The 23,183-nt window shown below is 30.3% G+C and overlaps 2 protein-coding genes across 7 annotated transcripts; one reads left to right on the top strand and one right to left on the bottom strand.

Moving 5' to 3' along the window:
• Positions 1-1,031: 1,031 nt before the first annotated feature.
• On the bottom strand, positions 1,032-4,098 carry LOC114421374. Its single transcript, XM_028387261.1, has 2 exons — positions 2,356-4,098; positions 1,032-1,601 (listed from the first exon to the last, which is right to left on the bottom strand). Exons 1-2 carry the CDS (start codon positions 3,715-3,717, stop codon positions 1,596-1,598), a joined length of 1,368 nt encoding a protein of 455 aa, XP_028243062.1. The 5' UTR covers positions 3,718-4,098; the 3' UTR covers positions 1,032-1,595.
• A 7,132-nt stretch (positions 4,099-11,230) lies between these two features.
• Positions 11,231-21,674, top strand: LOC114422504 (MADS-box protein SVP-like). Of its 6 annotated transcripts, none has more exons than XM_028388894.1 (9): positions 11,231-11,343; positions 11,947-12,132; positions 13,515-13,590; positions 16,621-16,682; positions 16,779-16,878; positions 17,118-17,159; positions 20,010-20,051; positions 20,173-20,276; positions 21,359-21,674. In XM_028388894.1, exons 2-9 carry the CDS (start codon positions 11,951-11,953, stop codon positions 21,366-21,368), a joined length of 618 nt encoding a protein of 205 aa, XP_028244695.1. In that variant the 5' UTR covers positions 11,231-11,343; positions 11,947-11,950; the 3' UTR covers positions 21,369-21,674. The 6 variants fall into 6 exon arrangements, with proteins under 6 accessions (XP_028244695.1, XP_028244693.1, XP_028244694.1 ...); XM_028388892.1 differs by having other exon boundaries at positions 11,259-11,375; XM_028388893.1 differs by lacking the exon at positions 11,231-11,343 and adding an exon at positions 11,382-11,522.
• Positions 21,675-23,183: the final 1,509 nt, after the last annotated feature.

The raw sequence follows: 23,183 nt of genomic DNA, 5'->3' as shown, positions 1-23,183 counted from the left end.
ACTTAGTGCCATAAAACATATCCTTTTAATGAAATTGGTTATTTATTTTTTATGTAAAATATATTTATATCTTTGAATATTTGTATATAATTAAAAAAAGATCCCTTGTTATTCTATCTTCGACCCCTAAAATGTTAGGATGGGCTGAGGACACCTAAACAACTACTTTTGAAAAAGCATTTGGATTTTGTCTTAGGTTGAGATTCTCATCATTTTTTCATATCTAGTGTGCATAACACATTAATATAAGATAACCTTGATGTCTATAGTATTTGTATTTCAGGGAAGAGTAGAAATACACTTATGTAAGAAGAGATGCATGCATCTTGGCACATGCACTCACACATCTAATAGTTCTTAGGATCAATTATCATTAGTTCCAAATTAAAATTTAATGAAACATTGTTCTTAGGCACTTATAATCCTTCCTTAATTTGATACACTCCTGGACCCATTCCTGCCTAAGAACTTTGAATATTCTCAAAACCAGAGCTCCTTATGGTCCCTGAGTCCCTAAATTGTCTAACCTGAGTTGCCTAATGTATCTTAGATCCCTAAGGTCCCAGAATTCCTCCTAAAGTTCCTGAACTTCCTAAAATATTTCCAACCACCGGAACATAACTTGCTGGGTTCCAGTGCCTAGTTCATGTTGTTTGATGGATGTGATACATGGTTTATGTTAATTTCCTTTGTTGTATAATATGTTGTGGGTACTTGAGACTGATAGTCTCGGTATTCTAGCTAATATTTTGAACCTTAGTAAGTTGTGTTCAGTTTGGTGTTGTTTTAATCGATTATGGATATACCACTGCATACTAGTGATCATAGACATACTTCATCTGTTAAATGCTGTGAATTTAAACACAGTTATGCAATGTCAACAATACAAGAAAGAACGGTCATTATTCTATCAGTTATTACTTCTTTCAATTTGGTAAAGGCAAATGGACTTGCATTCATCTGTTAAATCCTATAACCGGTGACATCTAACAAATGTGACAAGTAACAAGTAGACAATCAACAAAACAAGCTTATAAAGAAAAAACATTCTTTCAAAATTCATTAACCACTCTCTTATCCCTGTTCATGACTATTTATTTTGTAGACTACTCCTTATGTCTGAAATGGTGAAAGAAAGTACGACTTATGCTGATCAGATTTACAATTAAGATCAAGAAAAAAAAAACTAAAAATAATGCCTATTAGCACCTGGCAAGATGCTTTATCAGGATCCAGAACCAAATGTAAGCTTTAGAAAGCATTACCCAGTACCCACCACTAAAAGTTTTGCAGCACAGATTAAACTTACTTCTAAAGGGAATCAATGCACGAGTTGAAAAGGGGAGAATTGCGAGTAGAAACTGCAAAATTCACAACAAAATGAAAATACCAAATACCATGCTGAGCTAGTGAGCTTGGGCAGATTCCAGTTAGTTAGAACTTTGAAAATGCTGAGTCGGGTACACAAATCAAACCATACTAAAGCATGTTTCTCTTTTCAATCATGAGTGACATGAAACTACATGAGTAGTTTCACAGTACCAAGGACCTAACAGGTATCGCCACATCCCAGATATTGCCATTTAAAGATGTTTTTAAGCCTGGATCAAATACACTATAATAAGAATGTGATGAAAGGAAAAGAATACTAGAACATATGCAATGCAACATAACACAGGGTAAACTCAACTTAAACTCTAGGATAAATGTTTCTTGAGCTTCTGTCAACATATTTCATTCTCAAAACATTTGAACACGTTAAACTAAAAGAAGCAACTGACAAATGGTAACATATCCATCTGAAAATAATGTTTCTCTACAAAACTAGAGAGCAAAGCCCAACAACACCCCAGAAGTAAACAACAGCACTAAAACCAAAAGAACAAAAATTCAACAGTAAAATAAAACACTTAAAAGCATTAAAGAAATGTTTTCTATACAACATAATTGCTAAAAAAAATGGTCAGGGCACCAACAGATAACACCTATGTTTATGCATCTGGATTGTCATACATACAGTCTGGAGTTTAAGGACTATGCGAAAGTCCAAAGCAAGCTCTCCCATGCTCTATTCATCAGTGTGTGTGTCGTGATCAAAACAACAATCAGCAATATATATTCCTTCCTCAATCATACAACAACAAACTACACAAAATGAAGTAATCCTCCTCAAATAGTTCAAAACCAAAGTAAGGAGATTATTGCCACAAATTATTATATAATTTAACAATGACAAGAATTTTCAATAGCTCAGCATCATTTTGTGCATTGAGTACAAACATAAATGTAACAACATCTAAATTCTACAACAACAAGGAAAAAAAAAAAACATATACAAGACTAACGACCCTTAACCTTATCATCTGCCACAACATTGAGAATGGGCAAGCTACTGAGGAACTCATCAAGGCCTTCAAAAAACCCAATCCCTTCAATATTATCCTCAGCATGTCCAGCAGCATTCCCTTCGCGGTTGTGCACTCCACGGGAAGGCTCCTCCACCTCATTGCTAAACTCCACATTCAAATCCAACTTCCCCAAGTTTCCTGCCCCCCGCCTCCTCGAACCACCCAATGCAGCCTTCTTACTAGACTCCCCCCTCGCACCAGCCAGCACAGCAGAGGCAGCATTAGCATTAACATTACCACTAGCACCAGAACCCACATTATCATTTCCTACATGAGCACCCCTCTTAGTTCTCTCCACAGGCTCCCTCCTACCATCACCAGAATTTTTCTTCCCTCTAGTCCTCTTCCTCCCCCTATTCTTCCCAATCCTCCAGTCCCCATCACCGGAATCGTCGTCACTCGGGTCCGACAACTCTATAAACGCGGCCGCAGCATCGTCGTCATAGTAAGCCCAGTTCCTCTGAGGCCTCCTTTTGGACGACCCCTTCAAGGGGCAAGGAAACAAAGGCGAAAACGGGTTCCAATTCGAGGCATGCCCGTTCACATCCTTCGAATTCCCAGAAAACCCTAACGGGAAAAACCCCCAACTACAATAAGAACCGTCTTTCCCACTCAACGGCGGCGGCGACCGTATCACCACCGCATGAAACCCTCTCCGACAACTCTGGCACCGTAAGGTACACTCCTCATAAACCTTGGGATATTCATACAGCACATAACAATAAGGACACGAGGTCCAGAAACTTGTTCCTGTATCAGTTTCCACGGTCCGAGTCTGCCGACTCGACTCAGCCGACTCGGGACGGTTAGGATTCGGCTCGTCCCTCGATCTAGGGTTTCGCCTCAGCGTGGGTTGAGGCTGCGGGGGAAGAGGATGATGTTGCGGCGGCGCCGGAGCGGTGAGCAAGCGGAGCTCGCTGTCGTACATGGCTTTCTTGGCGGAATTGGAGAGAACGGACCAGGCGTCGTTGACGAGGGAGAAGGCGTGGCTGGCGAAGGCGAACATGTTGCGGTGAGGGTCGAGGAGGAGCGCGAGGCGGCGATACTGGGCGGCGATGTGGTCCATGTTGGTGGTGTAGCGGAGAATCTGGAGGATCCCGTACCAGTCGCGGTGGTGGTCGTTGATCCGCGACTCGCCGGCGAGGAGCGTGTCGATGACCGTCAGGAGGTGCTCCGAGGCATCGTAGGTCGGGTCCGACTCACGCGCGCGGATGGCGAAGGAGCGCGCACCGTGCAGGTCACGCGCGCTCAGGAGCTTGTTGGCGGTGTATAGCCAGCGCTCCGCCTCCGGTCGGTTCCCGCCGTCCATGGTGGTTGTAACTCTCGAAAACGGATTAGGGGAACGAGGGCAGTTTGGTCATATGAATAATCTCTCGGGAGAGTGCTGCTGACATGACATGGTAGTCACAGTTCATTTCATGCTGTTTCACGTTTGTGCTGAGGCATCGCCTATGTTTTGATTTTATTTTTTTCTGAATTAGAGATCATAGGTGTTTCAGTTCCAATCCACACAAAAGTTTTCTATACAACAGGGATTCTCTAATCATATCCTTCAACAAAAATCCACTCCATCATACTTTAGGATGCTTGGAGACTTGTCTTGTGTTCCATTTCTATAGCTGCTTTACCTCTGTCTGTCACTTTTTGGCAAGCCCCAAACAATCACCTGCCTTTTGTGCCAAAACATTACATTAGTAACATTTTTTCCAACATTATATATGATCTCTCATTTTCACCTCATGTGTGTTATGTTAAAGTGAATTTATAATATTTCATACATCCTGTTTAATAAATTCAGTGATACTTTCTTGGTATTTTTTTTTTACTTATCTATTTGTTTTAAAAGGGGATTCCTAAACATTTTTTTTTATCACAGTTAAGAATTAATAAAAGCACCTGATTTATGAAACCTAAAAGTTTGTACTTAAGAAAAATACAGTACTTAGGAAACATGTCAAGACTATGGACTTACCTGCTACGGAGTAAACATGGAATTCAACACCAAGTTAGGGCCTGCAGTCCACATAGCTTTGAAACGGGCTCAAACATACCAAAACAAACAAAAGCAATTTTACCAACTATAGCTTAGTGATGACAATTGCTATATTGCCTCTACTATTGCTAAATACACTCCCATTTTCATAAAGATGAAGTTTTGATACACAAGAATTTAATAAATATGAAAAATAATTTTATTTTTATAAAAATAAAATTTTAATACACAATGAAAAGTTGTTTTGGTTGTGTATTACTCCTAAATACACAGTAAAAACAAGTTCTCTTTGCATCATGGAGTACAAGAAAGAAAAAAAGTTCTCAAACTTGCAGTGGAGCTTAATAATAATTGAAATGGAGCTTGAACCTGTAGTGAGGATGTAAAAAATGGGAGCAAATGAGAGGGAGAAGGGGTAGGGAAAATTTTTGAAGGAGAAAGGAGGGTAGGGGAAAGGGTGGGATATTTTGGTCTTTTTAGATACTAAAAGAAAAAGGGGAGTGAGAAGAGATAAATGGAGAGTGAGAATATAAATGCCCGAGGAAATGTCATTTTTTCCCTATCTATCTACAAAAGGAAATCTGAAGGCCAGAGTTAATTACACCTGTCTATTTTGTAAATGTACCTCCTTTTTTTCCTATTTCAATATTATTTCCTCATTGTCCTTCTTACCTATTTCTAATTTCAAATTATTTTCCTCTGTGTAATTGCATAATCCATTTTCTCATGATTAGAGTTTGTTTGATTTAGAGGAAATAAATAAATAAAAAGAAATTAAAAATAAAATAAAAATAAAATATAATAAATATAGATCCCTCAAAATAAAATACAAAATTTATCATATATATTATTTTTCTCCTTAAAAAAAAACATCCATAGTTCCGCCAAATCACACAAAAACTATAACGAAGACTACCCGTCCCAGTAAGGTTTAAAATTCACTGAAAATCTGAAATCATACATATCCTATGAAGATTCTATTCCGTACCAACATTTTCTGATTTTCGCAGTGTCATTCTGAATCTGAACGATGCATGGACTTGGGAACCGCTATTTTTAGAAAATAATAAATATATGCTTTTTCTTTATAAAGAATAAAACTTGGAAATTATTATTATCTACATATTTCTTGTGTTACTTTTCAATTAGTTATGATTAGAAATTTATCACGGTAACCGGTATGACAAATGTTAGGCTTCTAACGTGAAATACTAATTCTAATTATAGAGCAACAACAAAAATAGTTTTAAAAATTGTATTCAAGTTTTAACTTTCTTTAAAACACAGCCAAATATCCTAAAAAAATCAGCCAGAGAGTTTGTATAAAACTTATTAACCTTGATATACAAATACTTAAACAAAAATGAATAAATACTTAAACTAAAAATGATCTATATATTTAATCAAGCATATCAGTTTATTATTTTCTTTAATTCAACTCGTTTTACTAGATTTTTAGGTTAAACTAATCAAAATATATTTTTTAAACCTTATTAAAATAAACTTAATTAAGCGACCAACTCTGTATAATAGTTGTTTTTTTTAAAAAAAAACTCTATTATAATAATTTCACTCCCCGTGTCTTGATTACTTATGAGATAAACATAAACTTACATAATCTGTTATTGTCCAATAAATATTTAATACACCTTCTTTTATTTACCTTACTATGTGTTTATTATTTACTCTCCTTTTTTTTTTGTCAGCAAAATAATATTTCATTATGAAAAAGGAAATATGATACCCTGCCCATACAGCCATATAAACAAGCTATAATGTAATATCTTCTCTCTCCATTCAAGTAAGCCATTTACGTACGGACCAACTTAGTAGTTTCACAATCAGAAAGAGACCACCTTCCCAGTATATATATTATTGGCCACTTCTTATTTCATATTATGATCAAAAGTTTTCAGCAAAATTAAGAAAAAAGAAGAATGCATTAACCGAGTTTAAGTCGGTTAGTTAAACCGAATGCATATATAAGTTATAAAATTTTTCATATCTGAGTTCAATTTTTGGATAAAAAGAATTAGAAAAGAAGAATATATCCCCTACAATTTTCCCAGCTGAACAGATTTGCAAACTTTAATTATTGTGCTATGCCTGTGTACGGACTAATTTATTTTTATATAAAAACATTTATTTAGGCACAAGCTATTCCTGTATATACATGCTATTATTAGACTATGTTTTACACACCTCGACTCTCGTGAATAGTTGCGAGACTTGGCAGGAGGAGTAAGTTGAAGGACAAAGTTTCAGTCATGATGCGTGCATAGCGATAAGGCTCACGTACGGGTAAAATTTCAGTCATAGATTGCTAAGGTGGGGCTTTGCTTCTCAGAATAAAAGGATAAGTTAGGTGGGAAGAGTTAGGAAGTTTACATGAAAACTTCCAAGAAATAAAAATGGAAACATAAAGGAGTTGAATTAGAAAACTTCACGTGTTAAACGGGTATTCAATTGAAGTTATAATGCAACAATATCAGAGTATTTCATAACTCTCGTACCAAAAAACAAAACTACTACGACCAACATTTAATGTCCACAAATTATTATGTCTATTTAAAACTCACATGTTAAAAAAATCGTTATTTTATTGATGTTTGTTTATTTGGGTAGAAATGGAGTGAAAAGAAATAGGAAGAAGGTTTTAGAATTTGAGTTAGGAGTAATTGGCGTAAAATTGTTTTAGTTTAATAAAAAGATTTGAGTTTGAATGTTAAATACTGAAAATTAAGTTATATCACATAACTAATTAAGAACCTTCTTTTTATCCGAGTAGCTGAAATCTTCAATATATATAAAATATACGTATAAACTCAAAGACAGTCATTGGATTGTCCTTTTATAGGCATTATTGGGTGGATATATCAATTAATTGTAATGGAATACTTATCAGTGATTAAGAGGAGAGAGAGATAGTTAGATTTCATACTTGAGACTCATATTTATATATATGAAAGTTTGGGTAGAAAAGTCAGCTAGACAAGGCAATTATGGTAACGCATCCCTTGTGACTTGTTCTTGGGGTTACGTGTCCCGCACTTGGTGTGTACGTGAGTTGTTATAGTCTAGATAGACCGACTAATATACGAGTTTTTGGTCTAACTTATCTTAGTTATTTCGATATATCATTCCAGAACAGGCACCAAGGAAATTCACGAACCACTTCATATCCCTTTCTTAAGAGTGTCCCAACATCTTTAATAGAAAGTAAAATTAAAACTATGAAGTTTTTGGATTGAAGCTCTTATATATTCTCTTTATAGTTCCATATCACATCCTATATTTCTTAAGGGGAGAAAAGGATTGTGAGAAACAATGTATGCTTGATAAATTAAATGCTTATCATTAAGAAGAGGTTTAATTAAGAGTTTTAGTAAATTGGTGAAAGTGAGTTAGTGAGTGGTCTACACATTTTTTATATGAAAATGTGATATTCTAAATGGTTACTTTTTATTTTTTTTATCCCTTTTAATATCTATATATAGCAAAATATAGTTTATATTTTACTATCATTGGTGAATTTATTTAATTATTAAAATATTATGATTATAGGAAAATGATGCAATTAAACTTAATATGTGAATATGTTTTATTTTATTTTTATTCTTTTAACCGAGATATATATATATATATATATATATATATATATTCTTATTCTTATTCTTATTTTTTTAGAAGCCAAGAAAACAGAGGATATATAATATATGATATAATGAGTATCAACTTATACCTAGAAGGGTTGATTTAGTTAGTTGAGTATGATGCATAAATGTTATAAATTTTGTGATCGATATCATTAGATAGATGAAAAAAAATAAGGATTATCTAATCTATAAACACAGCACCACGAAAACATTTGTATGAATTATGATGCAATTAGACAGTGTATGCACAGCCTACCAAAAAAATAAAGATTCCCTTGCAGCTCCTATACGAAAAAAAGTAGAGCAAGCAAGAATAAACATATTTTTTTGTTATTGATAAAATATATATTCTGAGTTTAATAGGCATGGATTATCAAAAATGTAAAAGCTTTATTAATAAAGTCAACCAATTAAAAAATATCTTTTGTATAATTTTTAAAATATTTATTATAAAAATTAACAAATATGTCATTTATTTTATGAGTGAATGACAATATAATGTTTTTACACTATTATTACATGTATTGTTTATTTATATAGTAATATTTTTTAAAATAATCAAACAGTTTTATAAATTTCAAAATTAATTAATGTATACTTATAGATAGTTTTATTTAAAACCCTGAAATAATGATCTTATCAGAACAAATATTATGATAACCATCCTTGCCCATGAGTCCATGCCACTAATGATCTTAAAATAAATTATTTAAGCAATTTTGTATCCCTTCGATCTTCTTCGTCTGTCAACCTAATATATGCATAAAATTTTTACGTCAACTACAAAATAATGTCAAAATCTGGCTTTAAATTTTAGGCTTAATTGCATGACACACCCTTCCCCCACTCTTGGATTTGTCCAATCTTATTTAATACTACATTTTGAACGAGTCAATTATTCGTTTACTCAATAACCTTCAAATTCCTTGAGATATATGTACCTTCGGCTCAAGCCTATACGATTGTGCATAGAACATTCCCTTGATTCCCATCATAGAGTAGTGTAGTGGCGTATATACATGGTAATGCAGATAATTTTTTTCAAAAAGTTAATTATTTTACTTGAATAAATATTTTTTTCTTTCATAAAAAAATAAATATTGTTCTCACAACATAATTTTTTAATAAGATTTATAACATATAAAAAAATAAATTAATACTAATTTTACTCGTATTATTATTTTAAATTTTTATCATATTTTTGATAAAATTTGTATAATCTTTTATTTGAGAAAATATTAAATTATTTTTTATCCCACTGAATTTTTTTGAATCCACCGCTAGAGCAGTGTATAAAAAATGTCTCAATATCTAGTCATCACAAAATATCGTGTAGCGGAATGACTGTATTCAACACGTACATATCACTGAGAACTGGGCTAGCATCAACATCACTTAATTAATTGTTAATTTAAACGAAGTGACATCAAAGTAAGGTTGTTCAGTGGTACTCAATTTGAGACTAAGCATGGGAAGTGGGGTTTTTACATGGTATTGTAATGCCAAATGATCTTATTTCTTTTCCATAAAATATATAAATTTAATTGAATAAAACACTGCTGCTCTTTTTTTATAACATTATGTTTATAATATTTTAGATAATAATTAGTGTCACTGAATACATTCTTAATCATTAGAAACAAATGATAGGTTAAGAATAAATTTAGATTCAGAAAGCATATATTTAATAAAATATAAAAACTGTAAATTTATAAAAATAAAAAGGATATATTATAAAAAGGTAAAATTTACTTCATCCAATATGAAGGTCATTCTTATGTGTTATATTTTTATTAGTAAATATGAGTAAACTAATTCATAAAGTAACAACATAACGTTAAATTGTCATTATTTTTAATGAATTTAATTAAAACATAAAAGTTAATTATTAAAACATAAACTCATTCTTATTTCTTTAGTAAAACATAAAGTAAAGTATATGAAAAAAATTACATTTTTATTGAATAGCATAGGGCAAATAAATTTATAAAAAGTTATAATTATGATAATTTGGAATTAATTAATGAATAAAAAACTTGTGGGTATAGGGTCTGCTACGAATGAAAACCTGCATAGGGGACCAGGGCGAGTGAGAAAGGTAGTACGAGGGTAGGGTAGTGAGTACGAGGGTACATCAGTATTCAGTTGTCATTATCGTGGCCTCGACTCTAGATGGCTACCTGTACGGACACCAATCAACGAGGCTTGTGGGAAATCAAAAAGACTAAAACCAATTAAATAAATCGGTTCTACTTTTGGAAAATAATACTAATATCATTTACTTTTACTTTTCCCGACCATAATATATTAATAATAATGTCATTTTTAGTATTATGAAAAAGAAAACATGGAGGCTAAAAAGGATATCATTAAAAAAATCTCATGTTAAATTATGATTTTTTACTGTCAAGTTGTATTGCTATACTCTATCTTAGCTGGTTGAATAAGATTATGTTGTTACTGTGTGATTCAAGTTACACAAAGTTATTACTACAATTTGCAGTATATTCAGAAAAAGAAAATTGAGAATAAAGAAATCATGTTTAATACATAAAAATTATTTTAAAATTGCATCTAAAATATAAAAAAAATTGTATATAAATCGTCAAATATGTTATTAGTTAAAAGGACTTGTTAACAAATATTCTTAGAACACTAGTTAAGAAATTTTAAAAAAATAATATGTAAATCATACTAAAATGTAAAAAAAGAAATTATGCGAAAAACAATTGTGTACATCCATTAAAAAAATATTTTAAATTTCTTAATTAATATCCTAAAAATATTGATTATTATTTATCATTAGTTAATACGTGTTTGGATTCTTATTTGTAATCCACATTCAATGGCACGTCCAAAATAACTATCTGTTGCTTGGGTGATGTATGTGTGTATAACCCCAATAAAAGGGAATTCAAACATTCAGTTGGTGATCTTAATTTGAAGTTTGAGTTACATAATCGTCTCAAATACTGGATAAAAAGTTTTACTTTGAGTTTAAATTTTGAGTATATATTTGCATTAAGTAAGAGTTCTATCCCATGGAATAATCAATTTTAGTTCTCTAAAGGAGAGGTGGCAGCTCATAAGATACACATGGCAATAAAAGAAAATAATAACAAAAGAGAGGAAACAGAAATTTAATAGTTGTAGTACAGAGGGGCAGCAACTTGACCATAAAAGGCATAAGCGTGTTACCCCACATCCACATCAAATTGTATCCGATATATATCTATCTCGCTCACTTGTGCATTCCTAACACCCATTTCAGGAAGCCCAGGCATTGGTGGGTTCTTACCCTTTATTATTATTATTATTGTAAGTTCCGCTTTCAACCTTTTTCGTTTTAGAACAACTGCGTTATCTTCAAGTTTTCCATTTTCTGCTATACCCAACGACTCCTTGGTCCCAGATTCTTTTCCAAGAGACCTATTTCTTATTTTCTTTTGCTATTTCGAGAAACTGGTTGGTTCTTTTTTTTTTGTTCTCTCTCTCTATATACCTCCCACTTTCCATATATACATATGATATATATGAAATATTTTTTTCTTTTAACAAAAGCAAATTAGATTCCTAGGTGAGTGCAGTTTTAGGTACTGACGAAAAATAACTGGTCATGTTTTTTTTTTTTTTTTTATCTCATTTTGTTTAAGAAGCTATGGAGTGGTCTAAATTTGTTCACTAGTTAATTCCTTCTTCCTGGAGCATCCTAGTCGTACATGATTTCATCTTGATCTATGTCGTTAAGAATTATCAATGTTAATTTTCTCTATTTCATGTTAAATCTGTTGGATTTACTTCATATAATGTATATATATCTGGAGAAATTGCCCTTCTTTTCTTTATTTCTTAGATGCAATGGTTTGGATGATGATTTTTGTTGAAATAGGGAGATGACTAGAAAGAGGATACAGATCAAGAAAATCGACAACATCAGTTCCAGGCAAGTGACTTTCTCCAAGAGAAGGAAAGGGCTTTTCAAGAAGGCTCAGGAATTGTCAACCCTTTGTGATGCAGACATAGCTCTCATTGTTTTTTCTGCAACTAGCAAGCTCTTTGAGTATGCCAGTTCAAGGTATATATTTTCATATCACTATCTTCCTTTCTTTTCTGTATTTTCTTCTGTGGAAGGAAACTTATAACCTGATGCCCAGGTCTTTTTATTCAAGTGTTAATTATTATTATGCTTCTTTGTCTTTCCTTAATTCCTTATTTTATGGACTAAAATGGAAAGAGAAAAGACTGATTTAATGTATATGCATGATAATAATGACTGACTGACTGACTCAGGAGTTCAGGAGAGAGTCATGGATTTTTCTGAACTCATTGCCCATGTCTATATGCTACTATTTTCATTTATGATTTTCTATATTTTCAAATTCTTTTTTATATTTAAATTGTTGGTGTTGGTAATGATAGTGGTACCAACAAATTTCTCTCTCTTTACAACAGTGGAGTACTATCTCTTTAAACATTAAAATTTGTCAAAATGGATTCTCCATATACACTGTTGTAAATAGTATTTGTGCAACTTTCTGTTTTCTTAAACTAGTTAATATTTGAGCAATAGGTGTGAAAAACTTCTGCAAGGAACTTTATGCTGCAAAAGTTGAAACTCCATTCTGCATTTTGCTTGCATTTCTCAACATTTTTACTTTAAAGCAAAATGCATGCGCGTTTAGAAATTAGCTTTCTATCAACATGATCGACCAAGGTCTAAAGAGTAATCTTATTGGAAATATTTCAAATGTACTTTGATTTCATGACTATCTCTCCTGAAATGCTTGACCAAAGAAAGTAATATGAGAAATCCTTTAAGTACTCTGTAAGATTGACTACTTTTATCAAATCATGCAACATGCATGATATTTTCCAAATTGTATCACACACTTGCTTTTTTACGCAGAATACCTGACGTTAACACTTAATAAAACTTATATTTTATAGCATTTCACTTCTCAGGCTTTAGTTCGATCTTTATCTAAAGGCAACACATTAGCTAGGCTTGATATAAACCGTAAGGACGTGTTTGGTTTGATAGAGTGACCTTTGATAGAATAAAATATTAATTCCCTTTTTATCACATTCTACTCCCTTCAACTGATTAGGATTCAAACTTTCATGATTTTATTTATCTTATGAACGAAGTAGACACATAATACGAAATAAAATGAATGCTTATATAATTTATGTAATCTTCTTCAATCAAGAAAAATCAAATTTGATTGACTGGTTTTAATACAAGGGTCAATGGTTTCTAGGCAATATATATATATATATATATATATATATATATATGAAGTTCTTATAGATATTAATATTGTTGATCACCTAAAAATGAGCTATATAACAGCAATGATATGAAGTTTTAAATTTTATGAGCATCATTGATTCAAAGGAAAGCAGAAGAAAAATTGAATAATTTAAATCTAAGTACAATGTGTTTTTTGTTTTCAGTATGCATCAAGTAATTGAAAGGCGCGATAGCCATTCAGCAATGAATAGACTGGATCGCCCCTCAATTGAGCTGCAGGTTAGCGATAATAACTTCAACTTGCTATTTTATATATAAATTGATTGATGTGTTATTGAGTGAAAAGTTTCTATATAGCATTCACTCTTACGTCTCTATAGACACTAAAACAAAAGTTAACTACCTCGTGTGGTTGGTTTTAGGCTTTTAGCTGTAAATAAATAACACAAGATGTGCAGGTAGGCAAAAGCTGATATATTAGGAATTTCTTTGAAGCAAATACCCAATTTTATGATAAATTTAACATAGGGTATATTAATTAATCGAATCCTTGATGATAAAAAAGTCTACATTGGAAAAATCACTAATATAAGTCTTTTTTTTTAAAAAAACGGGACACATTAGTTACTAAAAGGGACTAATATATATAGCTTGCCTTTTCGAATTTGAAATTAAAATGGGATTTTTAACGTGTTCACCGGTAAACTTTTTAGGGATCGAATTAGATTATTTTTTTTAATTTGATAAGCCAAAATAGATTAAGAGAAGCATAAAGGGAAGTATAGACCGAAAACCTCCTAAAGACCTTGGTTTATACAATCCAAAAGACTAATACATTAATATATAAGACAAAGCTATATATGCTCGCTGCATTTTTTGTGAATCCAAATTAAGGACTAGTACACTAATTTTTCTAGCTTAATTTCTATTTAAAGAAATAGTTATCTTAGGAATGCACATTAATTACGTACAAAAAACAATCAAATATAAAGATAGCTTCAAATTATACAATATTATAATTATACAATATTATAATTTTACCTTGAGTTTTGAGTTTTCACATCCACTGATCCACACATTTATCTAAAAATGTCCTCCAATCTTCCGGCTCGGGTTATATTGCCTACATGTCCTTTTGACTGATGCTCAATATCTCCTTTTGCTCTATGTTTATCTTGGAAAGTTCTGAACTCTGTAGGAACTTAGCTTTCTTTAATTACAAATATCATATTGAAAAAGGTAACTTATCACTTTTAAAAACCAACTGTAAAACAACATATTGTCAGTGCAATTATGTTGTCACTAATTTTTTTTAGAGAAATCATGTTATTTGCATACTCTATATCTGCCTAGGAAAATGATGATCTTATACTCCATTTTTGGGTGTAAGGGTAGATGGAAGAAAGAGATAAAAAAAAATGAGAAAAAGTGATAAACGTAATAAATGAGAAATAAAGACATGGGAAAAAAAAGGATGAAAATAAGATGAAAGAGAAACTAAAATGTATGATAACTTTCATCTTCCTAAATGTTGCTTTTGAAAGGACTCGTCACTTCAAATTATTTTTGGTCATTGGCTAACTTTGACAAACAAAGATTCCAGTGTCACTAACAAGTTTTGCTATGTTGGGACCAATTGGTTAACCCTTTCTGTTCCGGTTGTACCTAATCAAATTCATTAATACAATGATGTATCTATACTTGTCTCCTTCATGTAATTCAAAATTTCAATTAAAGAAGTCAAGTGATTTGGATTGTTTCTCGGTTTTTTGTGCCAAAAAGCTAATAGACAATATCCTAAGGTTGTGTTTCAACATGGTTATTGCAAATTATAAATCACCAAAATCACTGGCTAAGTACTATGGAAGTAGCTTCAGAGACCATGTAGCTAGGTTCATTCTGTCAAAATATTATAATGAGTATAAGGCATAAATTTCTTGGTTCTGACTTAAATCATGGTACTTGTGATCAATTTTCCCACTACAGTGCAGAATATGTAAGGTGAAAGCTTAATTGTCATCTAAAATCTTTTCATCTACATATCATGTTATGTTAAGTGGTTTCGATAACTTTCTATATATATATATATATATATATATATATATATATATATATATATGTATGTATGTATACAAAGTGATCTTGCAATAGAAATTAAGGTAAATGAATGTTTATTGCTACCACTAATTAAAGGATGAAATAAAAGAAAAATATCTGACAATCAAAGGTACAAAAAGAATCTTGGAAACGTAATGGCAGAAAAACAGTAGATTTTATAGAAAAAACAAAGAATTTAACAAATAAATAACTTAGTCCAAATATATGTAAAAAAAGGAAGCTGAAAAGAAAGAAAGAAAAAGTAAAGAAATAAATTAATTACTAAAATCAAATAAAGTAATTTTGTTTACAAATAAAAAAGTTTCCATATAGTTAATTTCTCTTAACAAATAATTCCCTAAAATTGTTATAAAACCAAAATTCTATTTCACCAACTAGAAAGCAAGGGAACTCACGATTCCATTTTTTTAACAAGACTAGTACCCAAGCATAGTTTTCAACTACAATCACACTAATTAGGTTGAAAATAAGTTTACACCCATGACCAATTTTTACATACAAAAGGGATACTAATCTACTAATTAATTTACCATGGTGATTTAAATAAGCAAAATACTTTATTATCATTAAATTAAGTGAATTGACAATAATGACGTACATGTATGTTCTATTCTAGCATAGTTTTACATTAAAAGCCAATAGCCTAATACATAAATCCAAAAACAAACTTACACACGATATTGTGTTTTGAACAGCAAAAATGCTATAGTTAATTGGCTGGGAGTACAAGAGGTTAGAGGTACTCATCATTCGTACAGCCAGCACAATCTTTAGAGTGTGAGCTTGGAAGTGTTGACAAACTTGAGAATGATCCTGAGGGTTGAGAAAAAAAGAGAGGGATACATGGTTGGAGAGCTTGATGAAGAAAAAGGAGACTTTGGTTGAAACTGCAGTTGTCATACTAATATTCTAGTTATGGCATGGATGGTGTTTCCTTTTAGACTCAGCTCAAATTGATCTAATTATATCAAGAAAGTCTAATTCAGTTGATTGGATAAGATGTGTGAGTATTATAAGCTGTTATCTGTTTTTAATTCTTATAAATTAAAAAAATAATCTAATTATCTCATGACCGCATGCAATTAAAAAATGGAAAAATACAAAAAGAAAGTATGTGTTAACTGTCATTAATTGTATAATAACAAATGGAAAGTCATAACAGTTAATGATTATTTTGAAATTTATGCACAGATTGAGAATGACTCCAATGAAATCCTGCGCAAGAAAGTAGAAGATAAGAACCGTGAGCTGAGGTATACATGCACTGCACAAAGCTAGCACTTTCATATGTTGCATAATAAAAAATACTACTATATCACTAAGACGTGGTTTTTCCACATTTAACACAGGCAGATGAATGGGGAAGATCTGCAAGGATTGACATTACAAGAACTGCATAAACTAGAGGAACACCTTAAAAGAGGTTTGATCAATGTTTCAAAAGTAAAGGTTTGTGCCCTATGACCAATGATGCTCACAGTTCAGTAGTTTATTTCCTTTTGCCATTTTTTTAGAGGGCAAAATGAAGATATATATTACTATTGTGTAGTAGTTCATTTCTCACAAGGGATTAAATCTAGAACTAGAACCTATGCATGCAATGTTGCAACCTTCTCCTTTTGATCAGTTATGATTGTGGGGAAAGAATACTTATATGCTTCTGATCGACATACTATTATGTGTTTTAGGATGAAAAACTTATGCAAGAGATCAGCACGCTTAAGAGAAAGGTAAAAACTAAACTAAATCTCACATTTAAAATCTCATATACTCTGTCGTTATCATATTATTATTTTTTAAAAGGCAGTTATTATTATTATTTTATTTTTTTGAAAGGGTTATTATTATTATTATTATTATTATTATTATTATTATTATATTTACGGTTTAATGAAATTCATCCATTGATACCATAGTTTTTTGTTGTTTTTGCTGTTCTTCTATGTGTCAGTTTGTATCCAACTTCTTGTTGCTGGATTATGGCGGTCCAGCTTTCTTTTCTTATTGGAAATTTTTAATTTTAATACTAAACCTCAACCAAATTTTGGTGCTGATTGGAGAGGAAAAAAGAAGGAAAAAAAGATAAAGAAAGTAAATGATAAATATAATAAGTGAAATATGATAGGAAAGAAAGAGAGATTAAAAAAAATGGAGTAGAAGAGATGATTAGGATTTCACAGATCACTCTAGCAAAATTTTCATGTAGCCAAAATCCTGTGAGATCTGAGCCAATTGATTGATCATTGTATAATAAAGGAGAGATAATACAACCATTGGTCCTAATTTTAGCTAAAGAGAAAAGCTTGAAGCTTGGAAAGAAAAGAGAGGATTAATGCTTGAAATGAGATGGAAAACTAGTTTATATTTATACTAAGCCATTTTCTTATATATGAAACAAATAATTCTATATCTCCTTACAATATCTTTTGAATAATAAGTATAATTTGTGTCTCTAAGCTAGATGATGACTTCTTCTTTCTATAACAAAGGTTCATAACTTTCTTAAAAAATAACATTTGGCAGTCAAGATACATCTCTTGGAATGCACTTCTTGAAATTTTTTTATTGATTTTCAAATAAATTAATATTAAATATATTTATATTTTTATAGTAAAATACTATAGATTTGTATAGGAAGATAATTATTATCCAAACAAAGAAAAAGAATGTCAACCGTAGCTGCTGAATTGTCAGCTGTCATACGTTTTGTCTGTCTCGAACCCAACATATGTGCACAGATCATATCAAATGCGTCAAATTGATGTTGAAAAAAGAAACATATATTTTCAACTAATTATTTGTCTTCTAAAAGTAAAATACAATTTTTTTAATTATTAATTACATAAATAGGACGATAGAATAATATTTTTCTTTATAAAAGAATTAGACTGCAGTTAATAAATGTAGTTCAATTTACAACATAAATGTTATGTTTGATTGGATGGAAGAAAAATAGGAAAAGAAGAAAAAGTTTAAAAGTTAAATTGGAAAGAAAATAACAGGAAGAAAAAATTTAAATTTTTGCATTTACAAAAATAATTTTTTCTTTCATTTTCTTTTCAAATAAGTAGAAGAAAATGTTTTGTTAACCGTGATTTCTTTCTTCTCATTTTCTCTCCTACCAAAGGAACCATTAAAGTTTGTATATATGACAGAACTTAAATTTAATTTCTATATAATACATTAGTGAGAGTATTGAGGAGTTTTACATGTAACTAAGTGTTTTACAGGTGATTAATTAGTTCAATGTATAATATATTGGTGAGAGTGATAAATTTTATGTGTAGTTATAACGTAAAAAAATAGAATATAATTATAAATTGATTTAAATATTTCAATGAAATAGTAAATATAAGAATTATTGAAAAATATACTATAAAAACATTCATTAAATAAGTGTATATCATATAAACGGTTGTTGAAGTAAATTAAACATAGCTTATAGACATATCACAAATTGTTTGATGTAAATAAATTCTTTCTAAATTTAACATGAAAAGACAGTAGTACTACTGTCAACAACCAAACTAGACTCAACAGACACAACATACATATAGTATTCTCATCACAAACAATGACAAAATCTTTTTGTAGTAGCGGTGGTAACACGATCTTATTATCATTATATCTTTCTTTTGCTTGCTCTTGTTCTCCTTTTTCAAATGATAGAATACTTCATAATTAACGTGTCTTTCTGTTATCACAATGATTGCATTCAAGATTTTTTTGTAAGGACGTGAATTTGCTTCTATTTTGGCCTCTTCCTTTACTATCTTACCCTTGATCTTTGTGTTTGTTTCTCCTCCTATTTTCAGTAACCAAAACCTCTTACATAAAAAAAAATGTCTGTAGAGTTTTCCTACGAACATTTTTATCAAAAAAAAAAAAAATAGCAGATTTAACATGCATTATCCATGTTACAACAACATCATATTTGAATTCAGGTGTCATCCCTGAATATAATGATTAATGACATGATAAACAGTTTTTTTAAGTATAGATTTAACTAGATATATAGTTTTATGTGTGAGAATTGAGAATATATTCTTACATGAACAAAGTATTGCCCATTCAAATGTTAATTCTAATAAGAAATAACATGCATGCTTAAGAGAGATTCTATCAACAGACATAAAAGATCTATGCATGGAAGAAGTAGTGCTGCATATGTTTGATATAATTGTTTCATCGTGAAGATCCAAGGAACTTGTTGTATAGCATTGTATAATCCAAAGAAAAGCTGATATATCAAGTGCTGGAAGAATTTATTTTTCTAGCATACTAACAAAACTAATTAAACCTAAAATATTTCATTTATTTATGTCTACATTATGTGGGTCGGGGTCTAGTTTCAATGAATTTATGTAGTTCTGATTAAATAATAAGGAATGTTGTGAAAGAAAATAGGCCAATTGGTAGGTGGCTCTCATAATTTATCTGAGATATAATACCCAAATGAGTGAATTTTTATTTTATTTTTGTATATAATGAAGTTAAAGAGAAGATACAACCTGTTACTGCATTCTTTTTATTAACTTAGCACTGATCTGTTACAATGTTTGATTATGTTGCCCATACAGGGAGTGGAACTAATGGAGGAAAACCAAAGACTGAAACAGGTGGTAAGCTTTTCAAATTAACTCGTGTGCTTATTTAATAGTATTTGTAGACAACTATACATGTGCTCAAGAAGGAAATATATATTCTGAGTATAGTAATGGAATTAATACATGTAAATTTTAGGTACCGAGCCTTATCCATGTACATAGGCAATCATCGGAATCCATTCTTAGCAATTCATCTAACCTTCCTGAAGATGGTGGTAGCGACACATCTCTCAAGTTGGGGTTAGTTTACTGTAACTATCACTTGAAGCTTATGTGTGAGTGGCAGTATGCCCTATATATTGAGGGTTTGGGCTTTAATTTATTACGTAATTTTTATGAAGATCTTAAAGTTCTTCTAAGCAGGAGGACTGTAGAGGATTTTAGATATCTAAGCAATGAAAGAAAGTTCATGCCTTAATCTTTCAAAACACCTATTTTGTTTCCTCCTATGTTTTCTTTTTATTTCTTTGACCTTACAACTCCCAAATACTCCTCAACAATCGGAAGATTTTTGTCATGCCTAATTTAGATTATGAAAGGTCCAAAACCATGAGCTCATGAATATATTTGAAATTTTTAAAAGTTGATTCTTATGTAAACTGGACTTGATTTTAGAAGTGAAAGTAATGTTTTTTAACATAAAATTAACCGTTAATATTGTATAATTGATTTTAATGTGTAAAAATGCCATAATTCTATTACAATATATGTTAGTAACTATATTAGTTATGTTTGACAAAGATAATTTTTAATTTTTTTACTAACTGAAAAACTAATTTGATTGTTTGATAAGTAAGTTTTTTTTTTAGTAATTTCTAGTGTTTATTGAAATGCTACTTGAAATAGTGGTTTTAAAATATTAGTTTCTAACTTTTATTATTTTATATTTTTTTACTTTTATTTTTAATATATTTATTCGTTTTTTTATTATCTTTTTAAAATAAATTATAATATTATTATTTTCTGTTATTTTATATTTTCCAGTTATTTCAATAATTAGTTTTACTAAACACTTTTAATTTAATAAATTAATTTTTTAGTTTTCAGCTTCTAACTTTTAATTATCAGTTAGCTTTTTTAAATTTTAATTAATTATTTAGTTAGTTTTGTCAATCATAGTCTTAAACTATTTTTTTATATAACTAATTCATTTTACAGTTTATTCTTTAATTTATTTGACATATATTTTCTTGGTTTTTGAAGCTTTAATCATATGTTCTTAGAAATACCAATTGATGTTCTTAGAAATTGGAGTACTATTGTGTTATCCATAGTTGTTGAAGGTTACTCATTTGAATTCATGTCTCTTTTTTGGGATACAGGTTACCTTAAGTATTCAACAAAATGTAGATTATTAGAAGTGACCGGGTTCGCTTCCTTTATATATGTTTTAAGTGTTTCACTCAAAACCAGTTGAGTCCAGTGATGTTTGCTGTTTAAAAACAACTCCTGCAAAGTAAGTAAATCCTAGGGATGAGGTTCTGCAGGCAGAATTGCATGTACTTGAATTCGTATTCTATTTTCTTTTCGTAGATTGATTCATAGGAAGTGTTATATATGCCCGAGTTAATGGTCAATGCTTTGGCCGTTTCTTACTTTCTATACTTTGTCATCATAAAAAAATTATTCTTACCTATATGTCTGAATTTCTTTTTGTTGTTTTTGGTTGAAAGGAGAAAATAACAGGGAGTTCAATTAATGGAAGGATGGAGAAGGGAGGAAAAAAAATTCAATGCGGGCAAATATGGAGAGTAATAATAGGTATTAAACAATTTAATTAAATTCAGAATATAAACGTAGTAAAAATAATAATAAAATTATCACATTATCATTTAATGAATGAAAAAATTATTTTAGATTCATTCTCAAACATAGATGATTAAATTGAGACTTTTAAGCAAAATAATATGATCAAATTGAGACTTTTCCTTCCCTAGTCAGCATGCCTTATAGTACGTCCAAAAGTATAAAAAAAATAAAATCAATGGCCTCAATTTATAATTTCACCAATTAAGCAGCGAGATGTGATAAATTGGACTATAAAACTATTAGTTGGATATATGGTATATATATTTTTTATTTGTAGTAATTGAAACCAGACATTAATCGGGAGATTTACAATAATATTTGTTAAAGGGAGTCTTGATCGAGTAGAATATGTAAGTGTCATAAATTTTTTTATATTATATTCAACTTTTATGGATAAAAAAAATTAAGAAATTTATAATAATTCCTTTATCATATTCAATCAATTAATTTAGATCTCATTGTTTTTTATTTAATTTAATTTAAGGTATATTGTAACTTTAACTAAAGTCTAAAAATGAATATAATAGTATTTCTGTATCAGTCAAAAAAATAATATATAGTATTTTGTAATCCTTTCCCTTAATAAAAAAAAAGTGACTATGTTTTATTATGAATAATCAAAATTACAATATATATATATATATATATATATATATATATATATATAATATTTTATATTTTTATGAAGTCGTGTAAGTAGTCTTAAATCTTTAAAACTCAGAAGAAGAAGAAATCTTTAATCTTTAACATCCAAATGGATTTGAATGTTGAATTGCGACACACTCTCGGGAAAGCTAATGAAGATATCTTCCTCAACCAGTCTCAACTTTATCCTTTTATGCTTGGAGACATTATGAGAGTCATGCATCTTAATTAGATCCTAGTTGTTTCTGTTTTCGTTTTTGTTTTTTTGCCTTTCTTTCTGAATGTATCAAAATAGATAAAATTTAACATCCATATTATATTAACTTAATTGTATATTTTAACATTCAACTATTATTATTTCAGAAATTTAGTACTCAAGTTTTAAATTCTTACACATTTTACCGAAGATGTGTCACTAAAAAAAGTTTAAAACCAATGTTTTACGATATAAAATGCACAAAAGTAAAAAAAAAAAAACACAAATTAAAAATTTAAATAATAAAATTAAAAAATATATGCGATAAAATTTGCAAAATGGTGATAGTTAAATAGAAAAATGTGCAATTAAATCTATTATATATCAGAAATCAAAATTATTATTATTATTTGATTTTAAAATAAATAAATAAATAGCATTAAGATATGGTTCCATAACAGAAAACACGTGTATGCATTGTGAGAGAGAGTTATTTT

This window comes from Glycine soja, chromosome 8 (genome assembly GCF_004193775.1).
Source record: "Glycine soja cultivar W05 chromosome 8, ASM419377v2, whole genome shotgun sequence".
NCBI classification, from domain to species: Eukaryota; Viridiplantae; Streptophyta; class Magnoliopsida; order Fabales; family Fabaceae; genus Glycine; species Glycine soja.
Note: the sequence above shows the minus strand (reverse complement) of the source record. Positions and strands in the feature narration are given on the sequence as shown.

Excerpts from the sequence above, each read along its gene's own strand:
- LOC114421374 (XM_028387261.1), bottom strand. The coding sequence starts at position 3,717 with ATGGACGGCGGGAACCGACCGGAGGCGGAGCGCTGGCTATACACCGCC.
- LOC114422504 (XM_028388890.1), top strand. Across the intron at positions 16,683-16,778 it reads GATAAGAACCGTGAGCTGAG|GCAGATGAATGGGGAAGATC; the intron begins GTATACATGCAC and ends CATTTAACACAG. Across the intron at positions 16,879-17,117 it reads TCAATGTTTCAAAAGTAAAG|GATGAAAAACTTATGCAAGA; the intron begins GTTTGTGCCCTA and ends TATGTGTTTTAG.